The 16,043-nt window shown below is 34.0% G+C and overlaps 1 protein-coding gene and 1 pseudogene across 1 annotated transcript; one reads left to right on the top strand and one right to left on the bottom strand.

Annotated features, from left to right (window-relative positions):
- The first annotated feature begins 13,344 nt into the window (after positions 1-13,344).
- LOC120121150 (eukaryotic translation initiation factor 1A-like) lies at positions 13,345-14,078 on the top strand. The gene has a single exon (XM_039140590.1). It carries the CDS (start codon positions 13,474-13,476, stop codon positions 13,909-13,911), a length of 438 nt encoding a protein of 145 aa, XP_038996521.1. The 5' UTR covers positions 13,345-13,473; the 3' UTR covers positions 13,912-14,078.
- Positions 14,079-14,941: 863 nt separating this feature from the next.
- Positions 14,942-15,861, bottom strand: LOC120121162 (annotated as a pseudogene).
- Between the last annotated feature and the right edge of the window lie 182 nt (positions 15,862-16,043).

Here is a 16,043-nt window from a genome sequence, read left to right as displayed (position 1 = left end):
CAAGCTTTTTGTTTATACATATGCATATATTTTGCCTTCTTTGCAGGTGGCACCTTATAACTCTGCAAGCACACCATCTGGTTCTTTGGGGTTTAAAGAAACGATCGAGGGATCTTCTGGTTATAAGGTTAAGACATCAATGGAGTTGCTCAAGGTGCTCAAACGAATCTGGGCTCTCGAAGATCAGCACGTATCGTCGGTAAAGGCTCTGAAAACGGAACTCGACTTCTCTCTGGCTCGGATCCAAGAGTTGCAGTTCACGAGGCACAAGGAGCAAGGTAGGTTCAAACTTTTCATTCGTTCACTGAGAGACAAGCTACAAGAGAGGAGAAGTTACGGAACAACTCCGAAAGATGGCGTCGAAAGCTAGTCGACAACTCTCCGAGGCGAAATCATGTTTCGCCGACGCATTGAAAGAAGTCGAGAGAGAAAGAAAAGCACGGATTCTACTTGAGAATCTGTGTGATGAATTCGCTAGAGGAGTTCAATGCCTAAAGCACAATCATGCGGTTGATCATGGGGATGACCCTGAGCGGCTAACCTCCATATTTCAGAGGCATGGCTCCATGAGCGTATGCAAATGAAGCCTGCAGGAATGAATACGATTGTCGACAGGTTAAGCCTCGATAATATACAAACTTTTCTCGAAGCAAAACGCGAAATCGGATCAAGGAAATGTGAAGAAGATTCCAATCGGATCGATGAAGTTAACAAAATTGCAAAGGTGAGGCTTGAGGGTGCCGGCAAGGGAAGTAAACTGATTCCATCTGTATATCAAGGTCGTGGTAGTTCGGTTCAACGATGGTTATCGAATTTGACATCTGCAGATTTCGAAACTTCTAATTATTCTCAGAAATCGCCTAAAGAATCCATTCAAGGCAAGATTACCAGAAGCAAGACTAGAAAAGCCCAACAATAGTTTAATTGATTCTACATCAACTGTTTTTTAGGATGAACAATTGTTTCTAGAATTGCAATGATACGATGATATGCCAAAGAAACGAAATGGTTAGGACATTTTTTGTGGGTAAGCTACTTATTTAGTCACTCAGTTATCACTTGTTCCACTTTGGTCACCCAACTATTTTTTTTAATATCAAGTAACGTTACGTTTTGGTTAATTTGATACTTTACGTTAAAAAATTAACATAATTATTGATGTGATATTTTTTTTATTTTTTTAGTGATGACATGACATTATCTTATGACGATAACATGTCAACATCACTATTAATTTTTTAATGATTGGTTAATAAAATGAAACTAAAACGCAATATTAGTGATGATTTTAAAAGAATAGTTTAGTGAGTAAAACAGAATAAAAATAATAGTTGGATGACTAAATACAGTGTTTACCATTTTTGTAAACTAAATACTACTTTTGTTTCCTAAAATATAATAATTTTAAGTTTATCAAAATTTTATAAGTTCAAGTTGAGTCCTCTAACATAAAGTCATGCATTTATCTCTATTGTCCACGTTACCTAACTATTTGAATCTAAAACCTTAAGAGAAAACAACGTTCCTCAAATTTAAAATAAAAATATATATTAAAAAACACTAAATTTTCTCAAATTAAAAAAAATCTAAAACTTTGAAAACTCTATTTTTGATCTCTATACTCACAATGGTAGCCGATTTTTTTCATCATTGTTGTCGTCGAATGGACCTATCCCAACCACGCTTCCACTTGATGAAAAACCACCGACGAACCCATCAGTGATCGACCGAGCAATCTCCTAAATTTCTAAATTTAAATCCCTAAAATATCAAAAATTCAAATCTCAAAAAAGTTCTCAAATAACTTTGACCGACGATTTGGGCAGTGGAAGTCGAGCCAACCGTTTAGGTAGTGGCAGTCGGTCGGTCGTTTGGTCTTATTCAATTGGTATCGTTCGATTTTCTTCGACTGCTTCAATGTAGTCATGCGAGGAGAAGGATGCCGCACTGTAGAACTTTTCGGGGAGAGAAGGGGACGCACAGGTGGGGAAAATGTGGGACCTAGAGAAATTATTTAAAAAATGAATTTTGTTGAAACATTTTTAATATTTCGATATAACAAATTAAGTTAAATGGATTTTAAGATTTTCCAAATGATTTTCTAAGTATATTCGATATAACTATTCGAATATCAAAACATTACTCCAAATATTTCAAAAATCATTTTTGATCCTTACTTAAGTGTAAAATTAAGTTTTAATCATAAAACAATTTCAAAATAATTTTACAAAGTATTTCGAACCAATTCAAAGCCAAAAATTCCAGATTGCTCAGAGGGAACCGATTCCCCCCCATAGGAGGAACCGATTCCCCCCTGAATGGTTTGGCTCCGAGATTTCCAGAATGCTCGGAGGGAACCGATTCCCCCCTAGGGGGTACCGATTCCCCCCTGTTCAACGGTCGAAATATTTGAATTTTACACTTAGGGAACCGATTCCCTATGAGAGGGAACCGATTCCCCCCACGCTCCAAGCTGTTTTATTAAATGTTTTCACACTAAAACGGCTATAATATCTTCTCTAATTATCCCCAACGTTCAGAAGTGATCCAAGGTGTATTTAAGCAAGCTTAGAAGCCATTGATCAACAACAAGAAATATCAAGCAACTAGAATCAAGAGAGAATCAAAGAGAAAGCATCAAACCTCAAGTTTGAGCATTTCAAAGTCCATTTTCATTCAATATTCATTTTGCTTTCAAGAACACTTTTTTGTGCTCAATTGTATTCATCTTTGAGTGTTCTTTTCTTTGTTCTAGAATTGTGCAAACATCTTACCTTGTGAGGTTTTCTTGTAAGTTTGCAAATTTGTAATCTTCTCTTTGAGAAAAGAGTGTTCTTAAGAGTTGGGGTATACTCTTGAGGGAATTGTAAGGTTATCTCTTTGGCCTCAAAAGAAAGAACAAATTAGTGAATTTGTTGGAAAATCCTTAGTGTGGATAGCTAAGGTAGTGGACGTAGACTTTGTTTGAGAAAGTCAAACCACTGTAAATCGCTGTGCAATTACTTTCAATTTTCTGCAAAAGCTTCTACAAAAATTTTATTGCCAATTCACCCCCCTCTTGGTCAATTTCGTCATTCGATTAACTCAACAATTAGCATCAGAGCCTAACTCATTTGAAGGTTTAATCGCCTCTTGAGTCGATCCGGGAAGAGTTACATCGATTACAAAGTCATCAATGGCCTCTACTTCAAACTTCGACTTCGGTCTCGATTCGATGCCCGTCAACAAGCCTCCTTTCTTCAATGGAGCTAACTACGCCTATTGGAAGAATAGAATGATGTACTTCATTCAAGCAAGTGACATGGGAGCATGGAATGCCGTAGAAGAAGGATACATTAAGCCTATCACTCATCCAAGGTTGTGGAGTGAAGGAGATACTAAAATGTTCCAGCTCAACTCCAAAGCCATCCATATTATCTTTTGTGCTCTTGGACCAGATGAATACGGAAGAGTTTCATCTTGTACAACCGCCAAAGAAATATGGGACAAGCTTCAAGTCACACATGAAGGTACCGATGAGGTAAAGAAATCAAAAATTAGTATTCTAACGCATAACTATGAAAATTTCAGGATGAAACCAAATGAAGACATCAAAGCTATGACGGATAGATTTTCAACGATTGTCAATGGTCTCAAATCATATGGAGAGATCATCTCAAATGAAAAGCTTGTGAGGAAGTTAGTCTACTCCCTCCCAAAATCATGGCAATCAAGAAGACGGCAATCATCGAGTCTAAGGACCTATCGTCCTTAACTCTTGAAGAACTTATCGGTTCACTCCTCACTCATGAGATGATGCTTGAAGATGAGGTGGACCTTGATAAAGTTGAAGAGACACCAAAGGAGAAGGAGAAGAAGAAAAACATTGGAGTTGCTCTCAAATCCACAAAAGATGAGAGTGATTCTAATGATGATGATGACGAGGAAATGGCATTGTTTGCCAAACGGTTCAGAAAAATGATGAGACCTTACCAAGGAAGAAAATTCAAACGAAACGAAGGCCTCAAAAATGAACCAAAAGAGAAGGACCCAATCATTTGCTATGAATGCAAAAAGACGGGCATGTCAAATATGATTGCCCACAATTGAAGAAAAAGGGTCAATCAAAGAATAAGCACAAGGCTCATGTGGCTACATGGAGCGATGAAGAAGGTTCCGATGAAGAGGAACAAGAAGTAGCAAACTTGTGCTTGATGGCATTCGGGGAAGATTCTAAGGTAACCTCTAACTCATCCGATTTTGATGATTTATCTTATGATGAGTTATTTGAGGAGTACAATGGGTTGGCTTCGGATTATGAGAAATGTTTTTAAAATATAAAAATGATGTTTCAAAATTGAAAAATGAAAACAAACTCATATCCAAAACCAACAACGATCTTGAAAGTAAAATCAAAAATTTGCAAATCAAACTAGAAGAGTTTGAAAAGAAAAATTTAGATTTGCAAAATTTACTTTCAAAGATCAATGATGATCATCAAAAGAAAATTAATGATCTTAAAACTTCTTTTGATAAAGTTGGAACAAAACATTTTGAAAAAGGTGAAAATTCAAAATCCAACTTTGTTAGAAAAAGTTTTAGAAACTACAATCATAGAGGTCCCCAAAGAACCTCTAATGGAAAATCATTAGAAGTGTGTGGGTTCCTAAAGAACTCATTACTACTAAAGATAAAAATATCCTACACAAATGGATACCTAAAGGGACTAGGATTTTGGAAACTAATGAATATGGACCCAAAAGAATTTGGGTACCAAAAATCAAAAATTAATCTATGTTTGTAGGGAAAGGAGCATTGCTACAAGGCACGGGAAACAAATTCAAACTCATGGTACCTTGATAGTGGATGCTCAAGACATATGACCGGAGACAAAAGCCGGTTCATTGAGCTTAACGCCAAAAATGGAGGAGAATTGACTTTTGGAGACAATTCAAAAGGTCACATTGAAGGTATTGGTACAATAGGTAATACCTCTTCCATACAAATTAAGAATGTTTATATGTGAATGGATTAAAGCATAATCTATTGAGTATTAGTCAATTATGCGATAAAGGATTCAATGTCTTATTTGAAATTAATGGTTGTAAAGTCATTGACATTGCATCTAATCGGATTATGCTTGTTGGTCATAGAATAGGAAACATTTACATGGTGCATTTAGATTCTATTGATATGACTAATTTATGCCTAGTTGCTAAGGATGAGCATGATAGTTGGTTATGGCATAGGAGACTAGGTCATGCTAGTATGAGTGTTTTGCAACGGCTAATTCAAGGTGATTTAGTTCGAGAGTTGCCTAAGCTTAAATTTGATAATGATAAAATCTGTGATGCTTGTGCTAAAGGAAAACAAAAACGAGTTTCTTTTAAATCTATTAATGATGTATCAACTAGTAGAGTATTACAATTGATCCATTAGATCTTTTTGGGCCAACTAGAACTACTAGCTTGGGAGGAAAACAATATGCATTTGTCTTGGTAGATGACTATTCTAGATACACTTGGGTTCTATTCTTAAGTACTAAAGATGAAGCATTAGAAAATTTCATCACATTTTCAAAATAATCCAAATGAAAAAGGTTACTCTATCACTAGTGTTAGAAGTGATCATGGAACTGAATTTGAAAATCTTGGATTTATTGAGTTTTGTAATTCTAATGGTATTAGCCACAATTTTCAGCACCTAGAACCCCTCAACAAAATGGAGTTGTTGAGAGGAAAAATCGAACTTTAGAAGAAATGGCTAGAACCATGCTTTGTGAAATAATTTGCCAAAATATTTTTGGGCGGAAGCCACAAATACCGCTTGTTATGTTGTAAATCGAGTAATGATTAGGCCAATTTTAAAGAAAACTCCATATGAAATTCTCAAAAATAAAAGCCTACATTAGCTATTTTCATCCTTTTGGATGTAAATGTTTTGTTTTAAACAACGGTAAAGAAAATCTTGGTAAATTTGATGCTAAAAGTGATGAAGGAATTTTTCTGGGTATTCCTTGAATTCTAAAGCTTATCGTGTATTTAATAAAAGAACTTTAGTTGTAGAAGAGTCTATACATGTTGTTTTCGATGATAATCCCCTTTCGAGGAAGGATTCTTCTGTTAATGATGATGTAGGTATTTTACAAGCAAATGACGTTAGACATGACGTTGGAGAATCATCATCAAAGGAAGAAACAAAAGATGAGGAAACTCATGATCCCCTCGAGAATCCAACCATTGAAGAAAGGGAAGTATCTTTTCCAGAGAGTACAACTATGTCAAGGATGGTGAAATTATAGGTGATCCATCAAAAGGAGTAACTACTCGATCTTCTCTAAAAATATATGTAATTATGTTGCATTTATTTCATGCATAGAGCCTAAGAACATCAAAGAAGCATTAAAAGATGAACATTGGATTATGGCTATGCAAGAAGAATTAAATCAATTTGAGAGAAGTAAAGTATGGACATTAGTTGAAAGGCCTAGTAATAAATCTATTGTAGGTACTAGATGGGTTTTTAGAAATAAACTTGATGAAAGTGGTATATAGTGAGGAACAAGGCTAGACTTGTTGCTCAAGGCTATACTCAAGAAGAAGGCATAGACTATGATGAAACATACGCTCCCGTAGCTAGGATGGAAGCAATTAGAATGTTATTAGCATTTGCATGTTTCAATGAATTAAATTATATCAAATGGATGTTAAAAGTGCATTTTTAAATGGTTTTATAAAGAAGAAGTGTACGTGGAACAACCTCCAGGTTTTGAAGATTCAAATTTTCCGGATCATGTTTTAAAATTGACAAAAGCTCTTTATGGTTTAAAACAAGCTCCTAGAGCTTGGTATGAAAGATTGTCAAATTTTTTAATTGAAAAAGGTTTTTTAAAAGGAAAGGTTGACACTACATTGTTTTTAAAGAGAAAAGGTAAAGATTTATTTGTAGTTCAAATTTATGTTGATGATATAATATTTGGTTCTACTAATGATGTTCTTTGTCAAGAATTTTCTAAGCTAATGCAAAGTGAGTTTGAGATGAGCATGATGGGGGAGCTCTCATTTTCTTGGGACTCCAAATCAAGCAAAGAAAAGATGGCATCTTCATTAATCAAGCTAAGTACGTCAAAGATATGCTCAAGAAGTTTGGACTGGAAAATGGGAAACCTCATAACACTCCAATGAGCTCTTCAACAAAGCTTGACTTAGATGAAGGAGGTAAATGTGTAGATGTTAAATTATATAGGTCAATGATTGGCTCTTTGCTTTATCTAACGCAAGTAGACCGGACATTATGTTTAGTGTTTGCTTATGTGCTAGATTTCAATCATGTCCTAAGGAATCACATTTACTAGCTGTTAAGAGAATCTTAGATACCTTAAGGACACTCCTAGTTTAGGACTTTGGTATCCTAGAGACTCTAGCTTTAGCTTGCATGCTTTTTCTGATGCGGATTATGGAGGATGCAAATTAGATAGGAAAAGCACCTCCGGTACTTGCCAATTCCTTGGAAATATGCTGATTTCTTGGTTTTCAAAGAAACAAAATTGTGTTGCATTATCTACCACTGAAGTCGAATACATTTCAGCTGGTAGTTGTTGTGCACAAGTTTTATGGATGAAACAACAACTTTTTGATTATGGAATTGAAGTAGGTACTATTCCTATCAAGTGTGACAATACTAGTGCTATTTGTCTCACTAAAAATCCCATCCAACACTCTAGAACTAAGCACATTGAAATAAGACATCATTTCATTAGAGACCATGTCACTAAGGAAGATGTAGTTCTAGAATTTGTTGATACTTTGCACCAATTAGCAGATATCTTTACAAAACCCTTAGACAAGGAAAGATTTTGGACACTTAGGAGAGAATTAGATTTGACCAACCTATCTTCACTTAGTGTTTAAAATAATTTTAGCACTTTTAATAAATCTTGAAAAATGCTTATAATAATAATTTTGATTGCATTCTTGCTATTAGTTAGGGGGAGTTTGTGATTCTTAATGAAAATTAATTTTATGTTCAAAAATCAATTAAAGATTAATTTAATTATTTGAACATAATTAATGTTTGATATATGAGTTGCCAATACCACTAGAAAAGTTTAATTTAGCATTTTGTGCTTAAAAAAATCGGATTTTAGCATTTTGGTGCAGAGGGAATCGATCCCCCCCTGAGGGAACCGATTCCCCCTTTGAAGGGGAACCGATTCCCCCCACAGGGGAATCGATACCCCCCTGGGGTTCTGTTAAAATCGACAGAACACCCCCAAAATCCCAAGCCCTCATTTTCTTCTCTCTTCCGCCGTTTTTCACCTCCTACACCCTCAAATCTCCATTTTTGTCTCAAATCGACGATATTAATCGGAATTTACTTCATATATCATCTTCTAAACCTGTTGAAATCATTAAAGTCGTGCAAACAACATCTAAATCCCCTCAATCTTCATCTTTCAAGGTAATTTTTCTAAACTCTTTATTTCATTATTTTTTAACATAGGATTAGTTTTAATTAGTTCTAGGTTGAAATAGTGATCGGGCATTGATTATTTAGTGATTAGAAACTAGATGTTACAACTAATTTCATCAAAAAACACAAGATTTTTTCAAATTTTTTAATTTTTGAAATAAAAAAAATGTTATTTTTCAAATTATTGTGTTTTGATTAAATTATGTTGTTATTATGAAAACTATACATATATGTTTCTCAAAACCATATTTTTCAAAGTTTCTCAAAAACTTTGCCCATTAGGATTGATTTAGAGAACCTTGAAATATTGAGGACTCAATTGAGTTTTGGGATTAATTGAGTTGCATACATTTGTTTTAAAATTGCAGGTTATTCTATCTATTCCGATTTCCTTCACCATGTCAAATCCTAAACGTCCTAGGTCTTCATCTAGTCGTTCTAGTCGTCAACCAAATCCACCTCCAAATCCTCCTTCTATTCCAATTTCTAATCCCAATCCCACTGATCCTAACTTGACTATTCAAAATTCGTGTTTTAATCATCCTGGATCTAGAAATCACCGATTTTGGTATTATCAATATTTCGATTCTTACAAAATCCGGGAAGAACGTATTCCTTCTCGTCAAGCTATGTTAGCTATCGATTTTAAATATCTTCCCATTTTACAAGAATGGAAATTTGATAAACTATTTGATCTTGAACCCATCGTTTACCATCAACTTGTTCGTATATTCTACTCTAATGCCGTATGTGTTAAAAACCAAGCTGAAACCGAAACCATAGGAATTCGTTCCTACCTTCTAAGACAATTCTTATATATTGACCCGGCATATATAGCCAATACATTTGGATTAGATAATGATGGTATCTCGAATGAAAAACAAATTTTAGGTTCTCGTTATAAAAGAAGAGATAGTGCGAGTGTCTTAGACCTACATGAGCGTTTTCTTCATCTAATGATTTCTTGGTGGTTTCGACCATCCGGAGGTCGTTATTCTACTCTTAGAGCTTTGGATCTTTGGTGGTTACATTGTTTCGAAAACCGTATTAAAATTAACCTACCTCAGATTATTTTTGCTGAAATGTTGAAACCGTAAATCTTGTTCCTAACAAGAAACACTGTTCATCTCTAGTTTACGGTTGCTTTTTGAGTAATCTGTTTTCCAAAGCTGGGCTTAGAGTCGTCTAGATGCCGTTTTTCCTCTTAAGAAACAAATAAATCTTCTTCCTTAACGAGAGCGGGATGGGTAAAGGACAAAGAAACCGGTGAATGGGTTCGTTCTTCTACTCCGGGAGCTAGTTCTTCACAAGCTCCACTCGAGGCTGACGAAGATCCCGAGTTTGAACAATTAATGAGGGATATTGATGAAGCTGAGAAGAACCTGACAACCCGAAGAGCAGCCCGAGGAGCAAGCACAACAAACGCATCAAATGCCTCCATATTTTCAATCCTTTATGGAGACATTCGATTTCCGATACGCTACCATGGACTCGCGCTTTTCCTCTATAGAGTCTCATTTATCCACAATGGGAGCTCAACAATTAGAGATTCTTCGGGAGATGCGTGCAAACAATGAATCAACCAACGCTCGTATCAATGAACTCACACACGATGGCCGCTATGCGAGCCTGTTTTCCTCCTACCGATCCGGATGCTTAATTTTATGTTTATCTTTAAAACTTTGAACAAAATGAATATTATTTCAACATTTTGAATTGTTTGATTTTGTGGATTGTTGGATTTTGGATTTATGAATGGTGTGAACTTTTATGTTTGGTGTGTTTTATTCATTTTTGCATCATTTACATTATCATTAGCAATATGACCAATTTTGCCATATCACATTATTTATGAATATTGATTTATGAAACTAATGGCTAACCTCTCTTTTGATTGTGATCTTAGCAGCTTAAGCTTATAATTAATAAATCAATTGGCTAAATGATTTTCAAAACCTTGTTTTACAATGTCTTTTTGATTTAACAAAAAGGGGGAGAAGAATAAGAAGAATAAGTAGTAAATGTTTTACATAATAAATTGAAGTAGTGTTAAAGTAAGGGGTAGTAATTTCAAAACTTTATTTCAAAAAATCTTAAAATTACTAAAATGTTTTGTTATATCAAAAAGGGGGAGATTGTTGAAACATTTTAATATTTCGATATAACAAATTAAGTTAAATGGATTTTAAGATTTTCCAAATGATTTTCTAAGTATATTCGATATAACTATTCGAATATCAAAACATTACTCCAAATATTTCAAAAATCATTTTTGATCCTTACTTAAGTGTAAAATTAAGTTTTAATCATAAAACAATTTCAAAATAATTTTACAAAGTATTTCGAACCAATTCAAAGCCAAAAATTCCAGATTGCTCAGAGGGAACCGATTCCCCCCCTTAGGAGGAACCGATTCCCCCCTGAATGGTTTGGCTCCGAGATTTCCAGAATGCTCGGAGGGAACCGATTCCCCCCTAGGGGGTACCGATTCCCCCCTGTTCAACGGTCGAAATATTTGAATTTTACACTTAGGGAACCGATTCCCTATGAGAGGGAACCGATTCCCCCCACGCTCCAAGCTGTTTTATTAAATGTTTTCACACTAAAACGGCTATAATATCTTCTCTAATTATCCCCAACGTTCAGAAGTGATCCAAGGTGTATTTAAGCAAGCTTAGAAGCCATTGATCAACAACAAGAAATATCAAGCAACTAGAATCAAGAGAGAATCAAAGAGAAAGCATCAAACCTCAAGTTTGAGCATTTCAAAGCCCATTTTCATTCAATATTCATTTTGTTTTCAAGAACACTTTTTGTGCTCAATTGTATTCATCTTTGAGTGTTCTTTTCTTTGTTCTAGAATTGTGCAAACATCTTACCTTGTGAGGTTTTCTTGTAAGTTTGCAAATTTGTAATCTTCTCTTTGAGAAAAGAGTGTTCTCAAGAGTTGGGGTATACTCTTGAGGGAATTGCAAGGTTATCTCTTTGGCCTCAAAAGAAAGAACAAATTAGTGAATTTGTTGGAAAATCCTTAGTGTGGATAGCTAAGGTAGTGGACGTAGACTTTGTTTGAGAAAGTCGAACCACTGTAAATCGCTGTGCAATTACTTTCAATTTTCTGCAAAAGCTTCCACAAAATTTTTATTGCCAATTCACCCCCCTCTTGGTCAATTTCGTCATTCGATTAACTCAACAAATTTATAGATATTTTATTTTTTAAAATAAAAATATTTATTATTTTTTAAATTATCAAAGCGTGACACATATCACTTAACAGAATTTTTTAACGGTTGTTACGTCATGATCACCTAAAATGATAACATTTGTAGCATTAGACACCTAGATAATTAAAAAAAAATCGAAAACCTGTTTAAGAAAAACGATATAATTTGAACAATTATTTTATAATTAAGCTTTTGGTTTATTATAAAATTTAATAATTTTATTTGATTATTTTATAATAAAATATTTTGGTTTAGAATCAATTTCGAACTTATATTAAACGAATTTTATTTTATTTATAAAAAAATAGATTAAATTAATTTAATTATATTGAGTCTGCTTAGATCTAATTGCAACACATCAGAATGATGTAGTAATCCGATAAAAGAAAATGTAGTTGGGTAGAGCATTAAATAAAAAAATCTAAAATATATGTTAATATAAATTTGAAAATAAAAGAAATCGATTGTAATTAAAAAATATTTATTAATACCGTAACTTTTTAAATTGTATAAGACAACATCTTATACTAAAACAGAAAAATGTTGTATTCTTTATAAAAAAAAAGTAAATTGTAATTTTTCAGATTGTGACTTAAAAATTATTATTAAAAATATTTTTATTGTAATTGAAATTACTATTGATTATATAATTTTCTAAATTGAACACGTAGCATATTAAATTAAAAATCGTTATAATATAGCTTTTTCAGTTATAATCAAAATTATTATAAAATATATATCTTAATGAACATCTACAATTATGGTGCTAATGTATGCAAATATAAAACCAAGGGTAAACTACACGTTTAATATTTTAATTATTATTTTTATTTTGTTTGGTCACTCAATTATTATTTTTAAATTATATCTAACATTTAATTTTGATTTCATTTTGGTTACTGGCTGTTAAAAATTTAATGGTGATGTTTACATGTCACCATAAGATACTATCATATCATCATTGAAAAAATAAAAAAATATAACATCAATAATTATGTTAACCTTTTAACTATGGGTGACAAAAATGAAATCAAAAAATAACGTTAATTTTACTTTTAAAAAAATAGTTAAATGACCAACACGAAATAAAAGTGATAGTTAGAATATTAACTGTGTAGTTTACCCTTAAAATAGTGTAATAAAGTGGGGGTTAAATTAAGGCTCTATGTTTGATTATTTCGAATTTAGATTACTTTAGATTTAAGTTAGTACATATTTATATTAATTTAAACTCTATTTTCTAATACTATATGATTAAGTATAAGTTGATAGATATTAAAATTAAATAGATAGAATAAGTTTCATTGTTCAAATCAAATTTAAACTTTTAATGCCAACTTAGAACTCTTTATTATTATGTCCTAATTTAACATGATATTAATTTTATGCTGAACACAATATAAAGCCATAGAAAATTTTATGTATTTGTTATTTTATATTATAATTAAATTAAAAATATTATATTTTTCAGTTTTTTTACTAATTCTTTTTTACTTTTTTACTTGATGCAGAGGAAACCCAAACCCAAAGATAAAGCGGTATATTGGTTAACCTTGCTCGGCAAGCAACTTATTTAAAATAATTAATTTAAATTTAAATTTAAAAACAATATAGATGGCAAATTACGTGAGTGACTCCTATTATAAATACAAACAAAGATCGGTAAGCTAATATCTTTTCATCGAGAAAGAAGATCAGAAGGAAATCAAATTGTCTTCGAATCAAATTAAATAAGGCGAGTTAGGGTTTTTTTTAATCACAAGAAGAGGGACCTGCAATCGTTTGCGAAGAACCAAAGATGCCGAAGAACAAGGGGAAGGGAGGAAAGAATCGAAAGAGGGGAAAGAACGAGGCCGATGACGAGAAACGCGAGCTTATTTTCAAAGAAGATGGACAAGAATACGCCCAAGTCAGCCGCATGTTGGGAAACGGCCGATGCGAAGCGATGTGCATCGACGGCACCAAGCGTCTCTGCCACATCCGCGGTAAAATGCACAAAAAGGTCTGGATCGCCGCCGGAGACATCATCCTCGTCGGTCTTAGGGATTACCAGGATGATAAGGCTGACGTCATCTTGAAATACATGCCGGACGAGGCTAGGCTTCTCAAGGCTTATGGAGAGCTACCGGAGAATACGAGGTTGAATGAAGGGATTGCTGGCGGCATCGATGAGGAAGATGATGGTGCCGGTGATGATTACATCGAGTTCGAGGACGAGGACATTGATAAGATCTAGAGTTCTTTTTTTTATTGTTATTTTAAATTTTATTTTAAGACGTGATGACGGTTATGGCATATTTTATGCTTTATTATGCACTATGGATGCTGGATTTGTGTTGCAACACATGGGTTTACCTTCTATTATCTTAATGATTGTTTACTCTTAAATTTGACATGTTTTCAGATTTTGTGTTGATTTATGAGGAAAGCCGGTCGATGATGAAATCTTCTTTTGGTTAAATGCTTTGATGTCATCCTCTTCACAGAATTAGATAAGATTTTGACTAATCTCAGGCCTTTTTTCTACCAGGCTTTTCAATTTGATTGGAGGGTGGCTTTAATTTCTGAGTTTTGTGGGACTTGCTGTTGTTTGCTTTCATATGATTCCTTTAATGGTGTTAAATTTTTAGGGTAGAAGATCCAGGAAGTCCTGATTTAGATGTTTAGCTTGGTGCTCCTGTTTTCACCTCAATTCATCTTGTGGTAGATTTTGATTGTTCCTTCATATGACTGCAGAACTGAAGCATTGCTTTAATTGGAAGGCCTTTAATAACCATCGTTAGACTGTAACCATGATGATGGTGACAATTTCATGTGTTAGTAGTGTATGTTGCCTGTTTAAGGGTTGTGATATAAATGTTCGATGCCGGTATGCAAGATTCGTTTCAGCTTGTTCCTCTACCTCTAGAAAACTTCACCAGTTTCTGAATTACATTCAGGTTGGAATCTTTATATGTGTAATCAAATAGGGGTAATTCAACTATGATATCAATAAGCTTTTTCAGTCTTGTTATTGTTGGTAAAGGGAATATATCAGGTTCCCTTTGAATAGCAGAAATTTGCTACTTTTTCTGTGCATTAAACAGGGCATATATGGGTTGGAGATTATTGGCATACACAAAATTGACACACTTTATTTCAGGCACAGGGAAAATGTAAAGGTCAAAAGAATTCATACAAGGAAATCCCACAATTACAGGATACATATGTCTCTTTTACAGGTTGCAAAGAGGCCAATGGGCATATGCCATTGCCAACCTCTGAATTTATTCAGCTCCAGCAATCCTCTTTTTCAATTCCTCGATATCGGTAGCTAGTTCTTTCCTGCTTGACTGAAGAAATAAGATGTTAGCAAATAGTTTCAGTGTCCACATATATGACAATTCTGAAAACCGATAAGCTGTTAATTGTAAACTATGCTACTCTTCTAAGTTGAATACCACCTCCAATATAGCTAAATTTAAGAATTTGAACTGAGAATTTGTAACTCTCAAGGTTGGTACAAAATCACCAAACACATCATTATCTCTTCATGCACTTGTTCATCTCCCTTTAGAGTTATGTTATTTCTTTATGTGAATGCAAATTTAAAACTTTGCAAGTGTTTGCAAGACCATGAATGCAGAATGGCTAACATCCCCTCCCTCTCCGGCCATAAAAACACCGTAGATTATCCACAATTAAGATTCATGGGAGTAAATATGTTTATATATATATATAGACTCGACCTTACCTTGAAGAGAAGGTATCTATAGACAATCATATTGTATATCCCAGTCCCACCAATTCCATTATCTTTGGGAGCTGATAACCACACAAATACATAGATAACAAACTGGATTAGCAATTTAGTGAAGGGTATGAAACAAGAAAGAGTGTAGCATTATGACTTAACTTACCAGAGGGACTGAGTTAATGGCACCAACAAGAATAGATGATAGCCAAACACCAACTATTGCCCCGCCACCATAATAATAACTGTGGACTTGTTCTCAACTTTATCCCACTGGCAACCACCAAAAGGAAAAGACCAAATCAGTACTAAGTTCAGCTTAAGCAGGTTAAAAGAACAAGAAATTGATTGCTAGGATAATATAATGACTGTAATTGTTTAATAGTTACTATATTCAGGTAAGACAATCTTTTCTCGCCTTTACTTTCAAGTCTGAGAAAAGCTCCCCGGCATCAACAGAGGTCTCCTCCGTGGCTTTATTCTGAAGCAAAGGAAACCTCCTGGATTCTGTTTTTGAAACAAACAAGACCAATGGATGCAAGGGGAAAATACTTGAATTGGCATCCATCACCGATTATCCTCCACAATTAGTTTCCTGCAACTACTCCTTAACGCTGATTATCACCAATACAACA

Source organism: Hibiscus syriacus, unplaced genomic scaffold (assembly GCF_006381635.1).
Source record: "Hibiscus syriacus cultivar Baekdansim isolate YM2019G1 unplaced genomic scaffold, ASM638163v2 tig00110357_pilon, whole genome shotgun sequence".
In the NCBI taxonomy this organism is placed as follows: Eukaryota; Viridiplantae; Streptophyta; class Magnoliopsida; order Malvales; family Malvaceae; genus Hibiscus; species Hibiscus syriacus.
The sequence above is the reverse complement of the archived record's forward strand: the minus strand, read 5'-3'. Positions and strand labels throughout refer to the sequence as shown.

Coding starts and splice junctions, on each gene's coding strand:
- LOC120121150 (XM_039140590.1), top strand. CDS start 13,474: ATGCCGAAGAACAAGGGGAAGGGAGGAAAGAATCGAAAGAGGGGAAAG.